At 39.7% G+C, this 21,465-nt stretch overlaps 1 protein-coding gene across 1 annotated transcript; it reads left to right on the top strand.

Annotated features, from left to right (window-relative positions):
- The first annotated feature begins 10,487 nt into the window (after window positions 1-10,487).
- Window positions 10,488-13,229, top strand: LOC111595292 (glucose transporter type 3-like). The gene is made up of 2 exons (XM_023308950.2): window positions 10,488-12,723; window positions 12,781-13,229. The coding sequence occupies exon 1, from the start codon at window positions 10,588-10,590 to the stop codon at window positions 11,971-11,973; it is 1,386 nt and encodes a 461-aa protein (XP_023164718.2). The 5' UTR covers window positions 10,488-10,587; the 3' UTR covers window positions 11,974-12,723; window positions 12,781-13,229.
- The last annotated feature ends 8,236 nt before the right edge of the window (window positions 13,230-21,465 follow it).

Here is a 21,465-nt window from a genome sequence, read left to right as displayed (position 1 = left end):
TGTTGATTCTGTTTTGGTGGCTTTTTAATGTCCTGCCAAATGCGCCATTCAAAAGTGAATTAAATCCTTGCATAGGCCAATATGAACAGCTCGTATGAACTGAAAATACTTTTAAAGTAAAATATGAAAATCTAACTAAAATATTTCATTTATTTTTAAGCTGTCTCAAAACAATTAAAATATTTTACCCATTTAATTCTTGCATAAATACTATTATCTAGTTTGTTTATTTTAATTTTAGATAAGGTAGATTTAATGCATCTCATCAATAGTAACAAGGTTTATGCATCATGGCTTGATTTGTTTCAGATGTCTGTGCAATATAAAGAATTCACATAGAATCCGCGATGACGAACCAATCGATCGTTAGAGAAGTAGGCTCATAAAGATGTGTGAGGCTCTTCAAATAACTATACAGACCATTTGCGCTCTTCCTGTTTGCTTGTAGTCTTTTTTGGCCAATTGCAATAATCAACAAAAGCCTAAACTAGAGCCTTTTAACTTAGCCAAAATAATATTAATGCATTGATCTAGTTATATATCCAGCTTTACTTGTCCATGATATCTACATTATAGATACTCACAGAACAGACAGGCATATGCATATAGACTTTGACTCACGTGTGGTCCGTCGCTCAATTAAGATAAAACTGAAAATAGAGAGAAACAACCGCGAATTGAACGAATACAACGAAACAGAGAAAAAATAAAATGGATTCATGAGCAAAACGCCATTAAAAGGGACGTTGATTGGATTTATGAACACAAAATAATAAGAAGACAACAAGACGACTTCAGCGCGATGGGGAGTGCTGCGATGCGACGCGACGCAGATAGCCGAGACAAAGAAACTCGTTTTGGGCCACTCCTCCGCCGCTGCAGCCGGCTCAATGCTGGACCAATACCAACGTTGAGTTCGGCCATAACTTTCATTTGTTGTCGGCACACTCAGAGGCGAAAAAGGTCGTAATTAACAGCTAACATGCCAGCCAATCCGCAGTGTAATTAATTTTCAGCACTGCAACTTGTCGGCATTGTCGTTTTCGTTGTCGTTGCTGTTGTTGTTGCTCATTAGTGTATGCAGTGAACAGGTAACACAGGTAACAGGCGGCTGCTTGTCGACCACGACGACGACGCTGGTCATGCAGTTGACATTTAAATTGATTATCCACATGGCTGATAAGACTTCTATGAGTGCTGAAAACTATTAATTACTAAATTAAGTTATTAATCTAATTATATTTAATATATTTGCATTATTTTATCTAGACATACTTTATATTTTATTTAATGTAATTTTATTTACTTAAAAGGCTGCCGAATCGGAACAAAAAAAATATATAAATAGTAAAATAAATGAAACAATTAAAATAAACAAACTCGAGCTACGAAAGCTCTACTTATTAATTATAAATCCAATTTGATCCGATTTGCACTTAAATAAATATTATGAATTAATGTAAAATAATAAAAATATTTATTTATAAGCATTCGCAACTTGATTCTAGAACCTAAATATTTATATTTTATAGATTTATAAATGGCTAAGGAAGAAAAATGTTTTTAATAAGTAAGCATTTGCCTAACAGATTGAACTGAAAACTATTTTTTTTGTGAAAATTCTAAACTGAAGCTAAAGACAGAGCAACTCTGAGCCAATTTTAATAAAAGTTTTTATAAATTACTTAAAAGAATTTCACGACCGTCTGTCCAGCAGTACTGCATATAGTAGTTATGACTACTTTATAGAAACATATCGAAACTCGGCTTAATACACAAGGAAAAGCAGAGCGTCAATACTTTTGTGGCGCGTCTTGAAATATTTTGCATGTTTTGCGAATATTAAATACGCAAATGACATTTGCGAAGACAAAGCGTGCGCTTTAACGATCCCAAATGACAATCCCTGGGACATTTGCTCAGCTGAAAGACAGGATATGAATACGGCCGTAGAGGTCGAACGTAAAGAACTCAGGGACACGACACGCAAGCCAATTGAATGGCAGAATACAGGAAAAAGGGTGTGCGACAACTCTATTCTCTCTGTGTCCTCTGTCTTCTTGGAGTCGTTCATATTTATGCATTGTCAGGACGTTGGATGTTCGCACATCCTGCGTGGGTACACATGTACGTGTTAATATCCTGCCAGGCACAGAGCTTTGTGCGAAGTCGTTGTAAAAATAAAATGCCGTCGCCGTTGCTATTGGCGTTGCAGTTGCTGTATCCACAACGAACGGGCATCGAAACAAGCAGCAGCAGCAACGTGCATCCAGCTCTCAATTGCCATTGGAGCTGGAGATCGAGCAGGAGCTGTGCTTCGAATGGCAGGATGTGTTGCGTATTCATTAAAACTTTATAATCACCAAACGTGAACGATACGTGCTCCGATTGCAAAGTGCGTTATAAACATAAATACGAACACGCACATAAGACAAGCATTTATCGTGCATTAACTTTTTCCAAGATACGGGCTTGTATCTCAGCATATGTGTGAGCTATAATGATATGCATGTGTGTGTGAGTGAGGGGGAGAGAAAGGGCGAATGAGTGTGTGTGTTTTTACATACTTTACGATATTTATCGAGCCATCAATAATTGAGCTCCGAGTAAATAATACATTTTTAAATTAAAGAGAAGAAATTAATTAAGTTAAGTCAAGTTGACCAACTTTGAAATATATTTTCATTTGTACTATTTACTTCAAGAATCTCCCGGTTCTGGTTCTGGCATCAGCAGACATCGGCATAGCGTTATTTAAGTCTGTAATCAGGAGTAACTTGAAATGTTAAAATAACAACATTTTCGAATTCAAGAAAATTACTAGGATTTTAGTACAAAATACAGAAAGAGAGAGAAACATACAGAGAGAGAGAGAGAGAGAATCATACAGAGATCGAGAGAGAGAAACATACAGAGAGAGAGAAACATACAGGGAGAGAGAAACAGACAGGCAAAGAAACAGAAAGACAGAGAGAGAGGCAGATAGAGAGAGAGAAAGAGGGTCAGACGGGGTGACAGGGAGAGATCCAGAGGTGGAGACAGGGAGAGAGATCTAATAATATATGAAAATAAATTCATAAATTCTGACGAGTACAAAATATGAATTAAGAAATTTAAGTTCATTGAAAATGATATCTAACATTGAGTAGGAGAGGCAATTAGATAGTAAATATTATTATTATTATATATATTAAATAAATTAGAAAGCGTTCACAGGACACCAGAGAGAGAGAGAGAAAAATAGAAAAATATATTATGATATTTATATACAGAAAATCATTTACAAATCAATAAAAAAACATAAAATCTATGAAAACTACAGAGCACAACGATTAAATGATATATACTATCAGACATCCAGATACAATTTCAAATGCATAGCTATGTCTGAACAAACATATCTGAGCTAACTCTTAGCGTAGTACGCATTAATGATAATAATCCAATTTAAGGAACAACTAAAATTTGTAATTAAAAAACGTTGAATGTTCCTCGGCTTCTTTTTCTTCTTCTTCAGCTTAGCTGTGGAGCGTAATGGGAGCTCGGAAATACAATTTCGGCTTCCGCCTGAATACAGCTGTACTTTACGTTTTTTTCCCTTAAATGAATGCAATTTTAAATTTCCCGTTTCATAATTATATTTATGCAAATGCGCAAATGCGCACACACATGAGAGTCAATGGCAAAAAGTTGAGTTGGCACACACATATATATATAAATCTATATACATATATAAATTACTAAGTATGTGTATGTGTTTGTGTGTCTGGCAGCTACTGGGTAGAATATAATTTTCGTTTTTAATATTCTCTCGCATGCCCGGAGTTTGTACATTAAATTTATTTATTGGCGCAAATATTGGATCGGATGCCGTTGGCTTGTCTCTTATGCCATTTGCATTATGTGCCCCAACGAGCAACACAGACAGACATATGTAGACATGCACATGGATGAGGGCATCTGAAAGAGGGCTGTGCCAGGATCTCTAAACGCACGCTCAGTGACAACTTGTGCAATGCGTTCCACAGAAGTTATAGATGCAACAGCTACAGGCGCTTCGAATACCGTCCTGTTCATACATATATATATATATATATATATATCTATATATATATATATGCATATATATATATGTATATATATATATATATATATATATAACACCAGATGTTGGACAATAAGAATCAAGAAGATTCAACTGGTCCGGACTATAGTTAAAATTTAAACTCAAACTCAAAGTTGGTAAGTTGGCTGGGTGTTGGATGGTGCCTGTTGTTTGCTCAAATGGAATTTCCAAAGTCTTTTAGCTCCTTATTTTTCTCGTTTCGCTTTTCTTAAATGCCATTTCTTTCCATTTCATGCGTCCGCATTCAGACAGCTGCCGTTGCCAATGCTGTTGCCGGTGCCGGTGCCGGTGCCAGTGCCGGAAGCTTGTGTTGCTCCGGGGGTAGCTGTGCGGAATTCCTGAGTGGAATAACAGCCAAGAGCCAGTGCCACAACATGGCTGCCTGCCGCACGACCCACCCCTTAGTGGCCGCTGCCATTTGTTTGCTTTGCCGCATTTCTTGGGCTGCCAACTGTTTCTTCTTCATCAGCAGTGGCAGCAGCATCCGCAGCAGCCATATCGTCTTAGGGTCTTCCTCTGGCCTGAAATGCCATTCGAATAGTTTGCTTAGGTTCATTTTACCCCTCATCCGCCGCAGCAAGACCTTGGGCAAGGCGGGGACTGGCGCTGGAGCTGGGGCTGAAGCTGGAGGCCAGTGGCAGATGAGGGTGAGCACGGCCATTGTTGCCAGAGTGTGCGCTCGTAAAGAAGATTTATTGCGAAGACGCGCGCGTTTCTTGGTCTTGGGTTGGGGTTGCACGTAGCTGGCAGCAAGTAGCATGCCGCAGCAGATTCCATTTGGCCAGGCTGCGTCCCAAGGAAGGAAATTGGGTTTGCTTTTCCATTTCCCGTGCCGCCACTTGGTCTCAGCCTTGGCAAGCTACAGCTTACTAAATTGCTTTCGTATGCCCTCTTAGGCTGGGGGTTTGGGGAGCTGGGCTCAAGAAAAATTACTTCGCTTACGCCACAGCACAAAAACAAAGATTCTATCTGTGTGTGTGTGTGTGTGCGTGGGTGGGTGGTTGTGTGTGGGCAGATACGAATATTCCTATATCACATTTCTCACATCTGAGACTAATGCGATTGTATTTTTTGAGAGTTTTTTCTAATTTGCATTTAATTTTTTGCAGCTGTTACCTTCTGCCGGCTGCTCTTGTCTAATTTCGACGCCTTTAAGTCGTTAAAAATTCTGAAAACGTTTCGTTTAAGTTTAATGACGCCTCACATCGAAAGATAAACATTTGAATAGCCCGATTAAGCACGCCAAACACACTTGGTATGCAACAGGATGCCGCTAGGTGGCGCTATTACATTCTGGGGGAAAACCCTGAACGAGTTGATCTCTAAATGTGTTTGAGTATGGGTAGCTTTTAATAATTGTACTTCTAATTTTAATTAAACTGCGTATTTAAAATAACTATTTGGAAATTTTTTTAATGTATATTCTATATATTACTTTAATTTTAATTGATATAGAATCGTATACGTTTATTTTTTTTAAATTCTAAATAATAATATAATAATTGCTTCTGTATATTTAATTTTTTTAAATTATATTATAATGTTTATAGAGGTAAAATACAATTAACAATTTTATTCTATACTATTTTCAATATAAGAACATTTGGTATACTGTTTTGAATAAGCCGAAAGTCCTTACTCGGCTTAGATAATGGAATGAAAATATTTATATATATCAGCTTCTAGTTTGTAAATAATAGACACGAATAGCTAGCTGTCTGATATCTTCTAGTTATGTTTAAAAAAATAGTGAGGGGCTTGTAATCCTAGAAGAACATGGACCTGAGTCTAGCCATAATAGCCTTAAATAATTTGTAATCTCAAAATAGTCGACTGCAGATACGTTCGCAAACCTGTTTTGCTTCAAGGACACACTTTTGTGTTTGTTTTTTGCAGGTGAGTCTGAACGGTTTTAAAGCTAATTGCGGCCAGTAAAAATGCTACCAAGGTTAATTGACGGACTCATTAAAAAACACAATGCAGCTAAGAAAAATTCATAATTCACGGCTATTACCTTCAGCTGCTTTACTTGCACATCGAATCGCAGCATCGCAACAGGGAGAGTGAGAGAGAGAGAGAGGGAAAAAGCAAACAGGTAAGCGCATGTCCTTCGCCAAGTCCTTAGTGGGCAACCAAGTACATCTTCGTCGTGCCATTCGCAAGAGGTACAAAAAAGTGAAAACTAAAAGAAAGCATTAAAGCATGCTGGAGACCATTTCTGAAATTTCCCTCAAGAGCAATACAAGCAAATCGAATCGAACTTGCGAATGCCTTGGCCGGGTTCCACTTGCTTGTCCTGCGCATCTCGTTTCAGTTTTTGCGCAGTCTCAGCCACGTTCCTAATCTCATATATTGGGGATTTGGGGGCAAAGGGTCCTGCGGCGGCGCCGCTACAAATGCCATTACAATAAACAACGAGGCGGCGGCGGCGGCTCCATCGCGCTTCGCGTTCGTATCTTCGGATGTCCTTTTGCCATCATTGGTGGAGAAAAGTCAAGCGCTTTTTTTTCGCTTCAGTCGCCGCCTTATCCCTTTGGGATTTTTGCACCATTAACGTGAATTGCTTTTTGGGGAAATTATGTGTGCCCCGTACACAGAAGCTTTAATGTTTTGTAAATTCACATAAGGAAACCATTATCACCTGAAATATGAAAGCAATTTTCGTGCATCCTTTCGGCTTGCAAAGTTGTTCTGGCTCCTTTTTTTGCCAGCTCGTCCTTTGGCTCGCTTATCTTCATGCTGTACTCTGTTCCGGCAGCTTGAGTTTTTCTTTCTTTTTTTTGGGATTGGTAATGGAATTAAGTAAGCGAGGAGAATTCTAAAGTTTGGTTTTAACTAAGTCCAAATCGTTATATAAATTAAACTTTTCCTTATTAATTTATAGCCCACAAATATATATTGATCTGTTAAAAAGCTTCTTTAAATTCAATTTTAAAATTGGATGACAAATATTGTTGTAGTACTTTGACTACTTTAATACTTAATGTCACTTGGTAGCAAATCAATTCCCAAAAACAGGTCTTTATTTAGACATAGATCTGTTAAACTTGGATAATGGATAACACAGTCAGCAGCAATGATAAGGTAAGATTTTATTTAAAATAATGAAAATAAAAGGAATATCAGCACAGCTTTTTAACTATAACTATAACTAATTAACTATAACAACTTATAACGTCATTTTAAATATAAATTATATATTTTCTATTACATATTTTAAATACAAATATTTAGCTACATTTTAACCAATATCAAAACAAATATTCAATATAATTTCTTATACAGGGTAGAGCGGGCAAACTTAAGGGAAGCTTCTATATCTTCATTTGGCAGTCGGATCAAAGTTCGATTTACTATAATACATCGGTCACATAAAAGGCTTATTTAAAATAGTTGAGTTGACCTTAAACGCTGTTCGATAAACACCGACGGCGCATTGAAGCCAATTTTCGGGACCACCAACTCGAGTACTGCAGCCCGCACAAGTCGAGGCTGCTGTTGGCCAACAGCAGGCGAGCAGAGGCGAGGGGGCAACTAGCAACTGCTTGCAACATCGTGGCATCGTGTCGTTGGCGCTATTCCGGCGGCCATAACAATTCTCGTAATACTTCGGGCATCGCCGACTAAACGATAATCGCGCGTAAATGCCCCACTAAAATCAATACGACGACTGCGACGACAATAGCGACGAGGACGAGGTCCTTGCTGGCTTTCAGTTTCACCTTCGTCGAATAGCTCTCCATGTTGCCATCCCTTTCGCCAAAGGAGCAGCCCGGCCAAACCTGAGACGGCTATGCACATGCGCTTCCCAGAGCCAGTGCGCTTGAGTCTTTCTCAGTCAGCATTTTCTTTGAACTGATTTTCTCTTTTTCTTTCTTTTGGGCACACTCACATCGAAATGAAGTCGACGAGTATATTTAGGGCTTATAGCCAATGAATAAACACACTTATGCGAATCTTTATCGCAAGTCTTTGATGAGTCGAAGAGCACGTAATTTACATATATAATTTGGCTATTGAACATATATAGGCTTTCAGTAGCTTATATTATGCATATTGTTAAATCTATTTTGGTTTCAGACCTAAAATGTTTACAAGGCAAACAATGTTGAAAACCCAATAACAAAATATAAATTGCAGCTATTAAGCATAAGCTGAATGCTTAAATTGCTTAAATTTTTTCAATTTATAGTATTAACATTGCAATCTAACTATAAATGAAAATAATATGATTTTCTATTCGGAAAACTGTTGTAAGGAGTAAACCAACCTCCAGAGAATGTTTTTCGAACTTAATTTTTTGTATAAGTAATGAAATATTCTGGACAGAAAAGTATTTGCTGTTGAACGAAATGCGTTTATCATAGTAAAACAAGTTGAAATATAAATTTTAATTAATATATAAGAAATCGTGGAGTTTGTGACGCCTCGTTACGCGCACGTTCAGTGCGTAATTAAAAGTTATGTTTCTGAGAGTGCATTGGGAATATGTTGCATTTATGAATTTATGCGACTCGACTGGATGTTCAACTAAACGAGCAAAGAGCCATGACAACTGCACAATCGCATAAATATTCATTTGCATTTTGTCAAATGATTTAGTTGCACATTAAGTGCAATAAATGATGACTTCTTTCTCTCTCTCTCTCTCTGTCTCTATAGAGAAAACGCAGTTATAGAAGGCGGCTACAGTTGGCTGCAGTTTCAGCACAGAATTGCATTTGCACTTTTGAATTAATTAGTTAGGTAAATGCGTCTGCTCACCTGTCGCTGAACTGTGGCTTAGCTTTAGCGTGAGTTCGACTCAGACTCGATCTTCGACTCAGACTCCGCTTCCCACGAGCTGCCTGCGCATGCAAATCGGACCAGGGCCAAACAGTTGACAGTTTGTGGCCGCAGCTGAGCGACAAATATACGAGTGGCCATAAAAATAGTTTATGACTTTTAATTACGGACGCAGCATGAGGCCGCCGAGTGAGTCGTCGTCGCAGTCGCAGTTTCAGCGATTGCTTCTGAGCAGCAGCCATGCCACAGACAGACGGGCCACGGACCACAGAACACGGACCGCGGACCGTGGGCAACAGCCAATGGCAGAGCGCATCGAAAACTAACGTAGGCTCTGCGAGCAGTTGGCCCAGAGAAGGAGGAGACTGCCTTTTGTTTTTGTCCGGTTATTTATTGGTTTTTTAAGCCAACATTTTTTGTGCCTGCGCCTTCTTTGTAATTTCTTTGAATTATATCTCAATTCATGCCCGGCTATAAATTTGATAAATTTCTCATTCGACTTACCTGCCCCGCTGTGTTCCCTCGAACGGTGCGCGCTGCACCGCCATGTTGCCAGGAGCCATAAATATAAGTGGAAGGCACCGCCATATGCGCGCTAGCGACCAGCGCTGGGGGCTGATTAAAATGTTCGGGTCGAGTTCCTTGATCATTAATTAAGAATGCGTCCCGATCGGCCAGCAAAGCAAATGAATTTAAAATGGAAAACGAATGACGTCTATATGAGTGTGTCCAGTGGCACAAATATATGACTAAACATTACTGAAATTAATTTGTAATTCAAGGCGTCTGCTAATTGAAATCCAATTAAAAATTCAACCCAACTCAATTGACGGGAAACAAAAATAAATAACGTCATAATTTAAATTGCCGCTTAAGTTGAGATACAATACTTATCCTTCAATTTCAATTAAATTAAAAGCTCATTCTACGTTTTTAATAAGTAGTAAATATCATTTTTATCATTTATGAAAATAATACTAATATTAACACAATACTTTCATACGACCCAAACTACGCTAGCTTCAAAACTGTAGAAGACAGAGTTTTTTCTGTCTTGCCACGCCCCTAAAGGGCATATATATACATTTTGGTAGTTCTAAAAAGGAGGATCACAGTAATTTAGTGGTTAAATTTAGAGTTTCTAATTGTAAAACTGTTTAATATAGAGCATTTCCCGATGTGCCACATTGCCACCACAAGCGTGGGCAATCTTAACAGTGACTCACATGTCAAATCTTACGGTTTTCGCTCTAAAACTGTGTATGGTATAGCTTTAGCCGATTGAACACGCCCTCAATGGACGTAGACATATCCCCTATATATTTTTTCAATGCTAGTATATGTTTCAATATTAAGTCTTTAGCACTTTAGCTAATAGCCTGTATGACATACCAGATATAGTATTATTATTGTATTATTGTTCGGGAATGAGTATAAATAATAATAATAATCACTCACTAAATGTTTATTCCCACTTGAATAAAGAGACCAATTTCCATCAAGAAACCTATAAACAAATACACCATATTTTACTATTGTTATTATAATTAACAGTCAAGATACCAAAAATTTTCTAAGCAAGCCTGTAGGTTATGATTGTTTATATTTTTTTCGCACGCTTCATAAAATTGTTAGATAAATATTTCCATTAAAAAAATGAATATTTAAATATTTCCATGGAGGTCAATGTGAACATTGATCGACGACGCCCGTGGAGGTGTGACAGAAGCCAATGGACCTGTATAGGACGCCAGTATATGGCCGGCTTAATAAGTAATATCGGCGTATTTTGTCTAGGTGCCAGCATCGGCTGGGTATTCTTTGACGACCAAATAAGCTTTATATCTTCAATGAAGTTGCGGCAATGGACTAACGCTATGATGCCCCTGGGAGCGGCATGCTTCTGCATGCCAATGGGCATGGTGATGGAGAAACTTGGCAGCAAGGCTCTGATGTTGTTTCAGGTGCTGCCCTACACCTGCGGTTGGCTTCTGCTGATTTTCGCCAAAAACATTTACATGGTGTTTGTGGGGCGTTATGTGTGGGGTATTTGTGGAGCCGCTCTGTGCGTGGCCGTGCCCGTCTACAATGTGGAAATCAGTCAGCTGAAGGTGCGTGGAGCTATGGGCAGTATGTTCTATGGCGCCATCATCTACGGCATTATGTTTGCCAACGTATTGGAAAGTTTTTTGAGTACATATTTGGTAAACATTATCCTGATGTTGATGGCGGTTTTGAATTGCACGCTTCAGTTCATACCACAGTCGCCAACCTTTTACATCTTACATGACAAGATAAACCAAGCGGAAGCCTCCATAGCCTGGCTACATGGTGATCAAGATATTGACATTTATATTGAGGAGATCAAGGAACAAGTGTTCCTAGGCGAAGAGGGTCGTCATGACCAGTGGTGCAGCCACAAATATGCATGGCGAAGCGTGCCTCGATCAAGTATAATGTTGGTGCTGTATCAGCTATCTGGCGGCGTTGTTATCAGTGGATTGCTGAGGGACATTCTCATACCAATGTCTGAGACAGCTTACAATACGTATGAATGGGTTATTTGGCTAGCTATGATAATTGGCTATCTAATCTGCTTCGTGTTGGTCGATCGCGTAGGCCGACGCTTGCTTCTAGCGCTCTCTGCGATCATCATGTGTCTGTCTGCGCTGTATATATGTATTTGGTTTAAGTGGTTGAGGCACACCAAATGGAATAGTCAACCGTTGACGGCCTTATGCATTTTCATTGCAGCATTCTCAGTTGGATTTGGGCCCTTGGCCTGGCTACTATATGTGGAGCTAATCATAGAGCCTTTGCGTCCTCTAGGTTGCGCTGTGGGGGCTACAGTTGGCTGGTTGACCGCGTCAACGATGACCATTATTTTCGCATATCACCTAGACCTGTACTCAGTCTTTTATATTATGCTCATTGTCTGTTTTGTTAGTTTGCTATTCATCGTTATCTTTTTACCGGAGACGAAGGGCCTAACATCACTGGAAATCCAGAATAAATTGGGTGGTAAATCCAATGAGATGCACTCTACCGATTCATCGTTCTAATTAATGATTTTAGGCTTTTGGATTGAGTTCAATATAATTACATCCTTTTTATATTTTATTAGCTAACAAATTAACTCTATGTGGCCTTGTGGACTAGTTTTTGAAGAGGAATAAGTTTACCGAGAAATCTAACAGAAATGCAACTGCAATTGTCTGGGCACGGCAATATTTCAGCACGCCTTAAGTCCTTCAGCTAACATCAAGACTCATGTGTGCTTGTATGTGTTTGAGCACATATGTATTCGTATCCGTATCCGTATCTGTTTGCGTCTGTCTGTCTGCGTGAACTTCTGGCAAGTGCAAATATTTATGCGTATTTGATAGCACTAATGGGCCATTAAATGCGTACGCAAATACACACAAGCATTATACGTGGGTGTGCGAGTGTGTGTATGTGTGTTTGAGTTTGTCTAAACGAGCTCGTATGGGTGGCAAGGATGAAAATGTACCTAAGCGAATCTAAATGGCATCAGGGGCACCGAACATGCAAAATCATGTACTCGTAAATCTCTTTAATGCCAACGGCCTCCGGCCAGAGCCGAAACACCAATGGGGCCACGGGAATTGTGGGAGCCCGTTCCTGGGTCCGTCGATGAGCCGCCCACACGCATTCACATGGTAGCTGCTTGTTTACTCCCTGGCAAAAGAAAGGCTCCGGCTCGAGGTTGGGTTGCCTGCGTAATGAAACTGAATATGTGGATGCTGCAGGCGGGGTTGTGGCGGCGGCTGTATACGAGTGTGTCTGTATATGTGTGTAAGGTGCTTTCGAATACGTATTACGTAACTAACGAAAATTAACGTTAATAGCCCTGAGTATCAAAATAATGGCAGTGGCTGCGTTCGCTGCTGACTGCCTGTTGGTCGCCCTCCTGACTGGCCGCGTTTCAGCTTGGAGCAGGAGCTCTGGCAGAAAAAGGATCTGGAACAGGAACAGATACGGCGGTAGGGGTTGTCAGCCATATAAATTGCACAAACTCATTCCGGACTTAGGCAAAACGTGAAAATATTGTTACGACCTCTTGTGCTGCTGTTCTCTCACTCTCTCGCACTCTCTAACCTTCCTTTTTCTTCTTCTCTACGCAACCCAAGTGCCAGTCAAGTTTAGTGCAGTTTCGGCAGATTCCGCCCATCGAAATAAATTTGATTTTAGTCGCAAAATTACGATATTCGTGCACTTAATTGAGAAAAGTGAAGTAAAGATTTTTAATGATGTTGTATGCTGGCAAACAAGATGGGAACGAAGTTGCTACTTAAGGCCGCCATATATTTTGCTTAATATATCCTATTACATACAAGTTATGTGCGTCAGATCTATATTTAGAAATACAGAAAAAGTATCTAAGGCATAGAATATTCTAGATTAAATATACATACACAAATACATAAATGAAGCGATTAAATATGAATTCAAAATATAATGCTCATAATATATTCATATAGTCATTGCTTAGCTTTTCAAACAGCCCAGGATGTATATAGATGAATATTTCGACTCCCAACACAATAAACCAAAATTAAACAAATATTTAATTATATTTATTTTAATCCACGCTTATTTTGTGGCAAGGTAGAAAGTATAATATTTTGAGATTGCACTTTAAGCCGAGTTCAATTTAGTTAAGGCATTGCATATGTACGATACGATTGCTTTTTCAACAAAATTAAAATTTCAATTTAAAATTGGAATGTTGAAAGGTCCTGCAGGACCGCCTCTCACTCCTCGCAGTTGGTCCAATATTTTGCGCACTTTGTGTGCGTGTGTCGTTAATTTTTATTGGACAGCTTTTGAGATCCTCCTCGCATCGAAATCGAATGAAATTCAGTTCGTTGTGTTGCTTGTTGCTGTATTGCTGCGGCTGATACGGTCTCCAGGGGGCTGAGGCGCTGCTAGAGCTGGGGACTGGGGGCTTGTAATGTAACTACTGTGTGAGCATGGCGCTGGATGCGATGTGTGTTCGTGTGTTCGTTTTTGTGTTTGTGTTCGACGACGACCAAAACGCAATAAGCAGTTAAAAAATACTCGTAATTGCAACGGGAAACTCCCATGGTTCATGCCCCATATGAGTTGTTACTGTTATTGTTGTTGTTGCCTGTGGAACGTGCGCAGTGGCATCGACAATGGACAACAAGAACGATACTCCGTGGAATCGTTTCTGTGAAAATTCATGCATGCAAAGATGAAATTGCTTCGTGAGCTGCCACCCAAAGACTCTGTGCATATCATTGGCCAATACAAGGGGCTAGGTCTTGTTAACCATTTAAAACAACTTTAAGGAGTTTCTATCTTTAAAAATTTTTAAAGGCGAAAAAGGAAAAATTGAGTGGAGAAATTATCGTTATAGCTCAGAGTTTTCTTTTTTCCTCCCAAATATAAGGAGTCATTGAGGTAATTGTAGAAAAAAGTTAAAAAAGGCCGCTTGCCACCCACACTATTTATGCAACTAATGTAAAAAAAAAAATAGAATTCTTGCACATGAGATTGTGGGAAGTTCAGATCTGTCACTAATGTGGTCAGGATAAGTGTCTATAGAAATTTTTGGCTGTATTTGGAGCAGCGATGCAAGACTTTAAAGATGCATATTTCTTATGATTGAAGCTTTAGGCAAAACAAACTGTTAGGCATTAAAATTAAAATGTTTTTCTAAAAGTTTTAATATAAATTGTAAAGTCAGCTTGATAATTATTTTATTTAAAAGTATAATTTTTACATGAAATATGTGTATATTTATGAATATTTGAGACAAGCCTTTGTACCCATCTCAAGCTAAGCGAAAACGTGATTTCAATTACAGACAATATTATTTTGTTGGTTTAAAATGCTGTTCTCATTTGTTTTTCAATTATTATAAGCCGTATTTGTATTGCAAGATAATAAAATTAATCTAAGCATATATTAATACTTAATATGGTTACCCAAAAAGTACTTCAATTACTTAAAATATTGTTTCGTTTTTTTATAAACAACTGCCTCTCTTTTTTCCAAAGTTGATGCAGTCTACCACTAAATTGATATTTGAATATTCATTCAGTTAAAGAAAAATATATGTATATGCATAGAACATAACGAACGAAAGAAGGCAAGTTTAGCGCATCCGTTGTTCGGCCTTATCCGTTTAATTTTCATCTTTCTCTTTTTGTGTGAGTTTTCTTTTCGTCCTTTCGCTATTGCCATTATATTGTTTGGCCGTGTGCGGACCTTAGCGCAGTTTCCTTTGTTGTTGCTGCCGGCGTCGTCCTTCTGGCTATTGTAGTTATAATGGGCTAGTGGCAGCAGCCAACTGCGAGCCCCGCTTGCCCCACGCCTCAGAGCACTGTGCAAAATGTTGCCCAAATGGGTTCATATTTTGACGTTTAATGTAGCGAAAATGAAGCAAGGATTTATGAAATGTGCACGTTGCCCCCGCGTACAGAGTCGACTAATATCAAAATGGAAGCGAATATCGAGCGAAGGGCCAAGTGCAAATCAAAAAGCAATTGCATTATTAGAAGCTATATGAAATCAGAGGGGCGTGAAAATAAAGTCGAGTAACTCAATTGAATGAACGCTCCGATTGTCTAGAGTCTAGACATCGAGGCCGTATATTCTGCCGTGTCTGCAGCAATTACGATTGAGTAGCTAAATGTTAAAGATGCGCGTGCTTAGCTTGTTGTATTTTTCATCATTTTCCCTCCTTGAAAACTGTCAGGTGGCAGCCGGTGGCTTTAATGGGCCATAGGAAATGATGAAAACGCCATTCGAAGCCGGCTTAAATATGTCTAATCGACTGCTTTGGGCACTTGATGGCAGCAGTTGCCACTGTGTACACAGCCCGGACTGCAGGGACTCAGAGACGTCAGGGACTCACGGCCCGTCGCCAGGGATCAAGTAAATTGCGAAAACTATGTGCAAGATGGGCTGTTATTGCAGCAAAAACGCTTGTAATGATGACTCTAAGTGCCGTTTTCTTGAGTGTATTACCTATAAAAAATTTATACAAAGCTGCTGCCAAATTACCCGGACACGAACCGAGACAACCGTGTTCATGCCACCACCAAACACGTCACGTTCCGCCCTCCAGCTAGCCAAATAGATACAAAAGGCGATGGGAATAGCAATGGCAATGGCAGCCACCTCATCAAGCTCACCTCTGCCCTGAGCCCGGCTGCCTGCGATAAGACAGCGTCTTCGCCGAGCGATAAAATGCAACATTAAATTGCTGATTTTTTTTTGTGTACTCCGTGCCTCGAGCACGGCTCGCTACTGGAGACCCTCGAGTGGCAGCAGTTCATTAGGGTAGCACTTGCCTAGGGCTGGGAATGCAATCTCAAAAGATGTCTAGCTGGGGACAATCAGTACAAGTGGCTCAAAGCCCAAGTCTCTGCTCTGATTGCCAGATCCTGCATAACAAAACAAATTGTTTTTGTAATTATCATTTGGCTCAACGCGAGTCGCAATCGAAGACGGTCTTTAAATTATTAATATTATTATAATGTATTGGGACACGGAGTGGAAATATGCTTGCGCAGATAATTCATAAAAATTGAGTCAACTAATTTGAATTGAAAGTAAATTTATTCAATTTATATAAATATTTGAAATTTGTATTTTATTATTTTTTTTTATCTTATCGACATCTAAAAATTTAATAGTCGATTATTTCAATAATTTTTTAATTTTTGATTTTCTTTGATTTTCTGCTTATACTATTTTTATTTTAATAATAATAATATCGTATAATAGTAATGTCGTGCTTCAACTTTATGTAGTATAGTGTGGAAAATGAAAAACTAATTGAAGGCATATTAGATAAAACAAAAAGCATAAATCCACATAGTTGCGTTTAATATTCCATGCAGAATATTATACTCTGTGCTAACCTTTTCTTTTTTGAAACAAATTCAACTTAATGGTTGGGCTTCGCTCTTAACTCTTCGTTTGTTACTAATTCCAATTTGAAAAACTAAGTAGAAAATTAGAAATTCGTTACAATTTACGATGCAAAACGCTTGCTGCCACGTCCACATGTAGCCCGCTGGGCGTTTCCCCTGGGCGCTCGTAGTTTATGTTTACGAAGAAATTAAAATAAACGCCAGAATGAGATTTATGCAATGTTTGTATTAAGCCGCTGTCCACGCGAGACACCAGCGCCATCAAAGAGCAGCCCAAGGACAACAGCAACAACAACAACATCCACGACCACCACCACAACTGAACCCACCACCAAAGTGTGGACTCTGTGCCGGGCGGCCATCAGCGAGTCGATGACAGCGCAAAGCGCAGTTCCAAGCCATTTGGGGTGATATCCATAATGGTCGTCGTCGAACCAGCGCCCGCTTTGTGTTAGCTCACACGCGCCACCAACAGCGGGCGGGTGGTACGGTGGTATCGTGGTTCAGTGTCTGCTGCTGCCGGATTTAAATTCTAATCTAACTGGCCCAACGGCGCAGACAACGGAGCGAGCGCTGCGCACTTATCCGGCATGGCGGTAATAGCTTTATCTGCCGACAGAATTATGGCCAGGCGCTTGATTCATGATCACACATTGTGGACTTTGTTGCGCCTTTGTTGCCCCTCGTTCCAGCTGCCATTTCCGCTGCCCTTTCACGACTAGTCTTTGGGGTGGGGAGCCATCACCATGGGGCGCAGGAAGCTCAGGCGCTGCCATTGTTAAACTCAGCCGTGAATATGAATAGATGCATTGGCTATCGTTGCATAGTGTGTGGCTACTGTACAGTGGGGAACAAGAGTGTATAACCAGTTAAATATTATTTATCTTTTTAAATATCGATCGATATAGTTATAGATACATTTGTTTCCATATATATCTAAAAATAAAGGAGCTTATGAAGGGAGTTAGATTTGCTAAGATAAATACTCATATAGCATTTATCTAATATAAAGCAAACTTTTTACATTAGTAAAAAACTGCTTGTTATCTGCTATGAAGCTTTCTGATCGACTATGAGCCTCAATAGACAAACAAAGCGCGGATGGTGGATGGCATTGCAATGGTTTTGCTATCTGTACGCGCACCAGAGGTAATCCTGTTTGCGATGGATGACTCCGGCTACGGCAAAGGCTGTTCCCAGTCCCCAAAAAAATATGCCACGGCCACATGGAAAATCGATATATCCAACAATATGGCGAGACAGTAGCTGGGGTTCGGCTTGGATCTGGGGTTGTTCCGCAGCACAAGTGATGAAAATCTATTGAATGTGCGTCCATGCTGGAGTTTCCGTCATTTTGGTTGCGCACTGTGAAAATATTTATTCAGCGTTGCAGCTCAGCTGCCGGCGCGGAGTGAAACGGAAGTTCAGCTCAAGACCCAAGTGCGATGACGATGCTGACGAGCAGGCGATTCAGGCTACAGTGACTACAGTGACAGTGACTCCTGTTGAGCTGTGCGCACGGAGATGGGGACGGACAGACCGTGAATGATACGCACTCGTTTAAATTGCCATTTAATGTCAATACAATGACAGTTATTTTAATTGTGTTTGGGTGTTGAGACAATTTATGTTATGGCCGTAATTGTTATGGCAAATGCGTTGCTTATTGGACGTGAGACCATATAATATCAACGTGTATGAATATGTATAGCAGCTACTTGTAAGATTAGAAGGAATTTGGCTTAGATTATATTAGATTGATGTCAATTTTCATTGATACAAAATAAGTAGGGCAGTACTACTATTTAAATTAAATCAAAATAATAGTTTACATATTTTTATATAATTTATTTCGATATTTTTTATATAGTTTATTTTTAAACTTTTTCCTAACCAGTAAAGTTTTCACGTTCTTTCGTTTGGCATTTCTTTAAAGCTAAATTCGAGACTTTTTGCAATATTTTTGTTTCTGCTTAAAAAATTTGTTTGATATAATTTAGCTATATTACAATTAAATGATAGTATTAATATTTTAAAAAACATTATTTTTTGTATTAAATTTGTTTTTGGGCGCCAAAACCCTTGACTGCGCTACCGTTTTCTATGGCAAAACCAGTTTGTAGTCTCTATGCAGAGATGGGCAGCCCAGGAGAAGGCACGTTAAAGAAGCTCTCCATAGCTCCACTTGTGTTCCACAGCCATTTCATCAACATCCACACGCACACACACATACACCCACAGACACAGACTGTAGCACACGTTTTAAAGTTGTGGAAGAGAGCGTGGGGGCCATTGGTATATGACCGCCGCGTGGTGCACTCGCATGCCGCTAGATGGCGCGCAGGTCAATTTAGTGGAATTAATGGAATTGGAATTCATGGCGCGGAAATTGAATTTATGCGCCTCGCTGAGCCGCGCCGCCAAGCCGCCGGGCAATCGGATTTTAATGCGTCATTGAACGCTTCGAAATGGCTGCGATTTTGTACATTGGCATTGGCAAATGCAGCGGCAGTCAACCAACCAGCCCACTTTCAACGAGGCCAAAAGTTTGTCGGTTACAGTGGAGGCAAAACTATACAGTAAGAGTCACAAATATTGAAAGGGCGCCTTGTGGAATGGCAGTACGAGTAATTAAAAACACGTTTGTCCTTTTGGACTGTGTCCCGGGCACAGCCGTAGCTCAGAAGCTCAGCCATTAGACAGCTACAAAAGTTGCTCACATTGCTCGCATGCCTTTGCTGTAGCTGTTGCTGTTGCCATTGCATGGGAAAAGTTGAAAATAAACTTTGCGGCATGACAACAACGACATCAACTGAAACAAAAACAAAGCAAAGAACTCATTCACATAACTCCATGATGTCAACTCTGGCGTTGGTTTCACATTCGCCTGCTGGTTAAGCTTGGTTCTGTTTCCCTCCTTTTTGGTCGTTGGTTGATTAACGCCCCAGGAGCACGAAATGTTTTCGTTTTCGGCACTTTTTGTGACCGTTTCGGTTAGTCATAAGAAAAGATTTGAAATATGCGAAAAGTAAATGTAAAAAAAGTAATTTAACTATGGAAACGTGTAAGATCGATAAATAGGGATAGGACTCTGATGGAGGCAACGCTTACTGAATAATAAGCTTAATGAGTAGATGAACGAGTTGCATAAACATTTTTTTAATTTTTAGTTAAATTAATAATTGTTTAGTAATATTTATTAATTATACTTAAAGACTTAAAATATATTTTTAACGAATTTTTTATTTTTTATTTATTTTTCTGATATTTGATCTATGCATTATTTAAATTTATTTTATTTAGCTTGAAATTTACTTCAGACTCCAAAATAATAATTTTTACGTATTTAATATACTCCTTGAATATATTTTATATATTTAATTTAACTTTGGGATGAACACTTTATTTATATAGTTAAGTGTGCATTTTCATAATTCATGCAGTCGTTATTTGAAATCTAATGCCAGCTGAATTGATGCCAAGAACTTGGCTAAGAAAAGAGTTTTGGCAAAGTGCCGAATTGTGCTGTTAGGGACAGAAAGAGGTCTCTGCCTGCAGTTCTCTGTGGACTGTTGGGCCGTCGCCAAATTGTGCAAAGTTGCGAACTTTATACGAATTAATTTGTTCAACTTTTGCTGATATATGGAATGGAAATGGAGCGGTGTGTGCGTAGCTGTACGACCGCTAAGACCGCAATAAACCCACATGAGCCCTGGTAAACGATGGCGAGTGCCCGGGCCTGGCCCAAAAATCCAATCTCACAAATCACATCGATAAAGCGCCAAAGGCACGCAACCCTTTCGTCGGGCACATCCAGTTGAAAAACGAACTCACATACTTATATGGCCGCTATAAGCTCGCCTTAATTACACTTTACAGGGCAACCCTTGCGAGGCTGAGGCTCTAGCTGAGATGCCCACCCACAATGGACAACCCGAAGAGGAGGAATTGAACGACATGCGACACAATTAAGCATTCATGGACCAGGAGATCCTGGCGAGCTTAAATTTTGACATTTTGTTGTTTGTTTTGGGTCGCTGAGGGCGAAGCGACAGATATGGGCGGTCGGTCCGTAATCTGACACACGTCGTGTGCCTTTTTGTTGATCCCGGCGACCATTTTATAATGTGTATATAGCAGCTTAGTGCACCCGGGAGACTCATTGCCGCCGGCACTAAACAATTTTATCATTTTTAATCATCAAAGTGGATGTCCTGCCCAGCCCAGCCCCTTGGCTCACTCGGATTAAAAACACATATTAAGTTATTATCGGACTGCCAGATATTAGAAGAACCGTGGAGCGATGGAGCTGGTCGCAAAGGCGACAAAGCGTTGAACCAACCATGAATAGCCAGTGCGAATGCCTTGAACTCTGACTGCACTCACTGCTGTCGCTGGTAAATAAAAATTCATTCGCCAGCCGAGCTGAGCGCAAATATCTCAGCGTATGTATAAAACATTGTCTGCCTGGGACGCTGGGCACGACTCGGCACTTGGAACAAAGGATTGCTGCCAAATTGGTCTTGGCCCAGGCAGCTGAGCTCGACGGCTGGTCTGGGGGCCAGTGCTCATGGTTAATGCATGATTTAATGTAATTTGGACGCTTGCACGCATTCGCCTTAC

Source organism: Drosophila hydei, unplaced genomic scaffold (assembly GCF_003285905.1).
Source record: "Drosophila hydei strain 15085-1641.00,03,60 unplaced genomic scaffold, DhydRS2 tig00000063-arrow-pilon, whole genome shotgun sequence".
Taxonomy (NCBI): Eukaryota; Metazoa; Arthropoda; class Insecta; order Diptera; family Drosophilidae; genus Drosophila; species Drosophila hydei.
The sequence above is the reverse complement of the archived record's forward strand: the minus strand, read 5'-3'. Positions and strand labels throughout refer to the sequence as shown.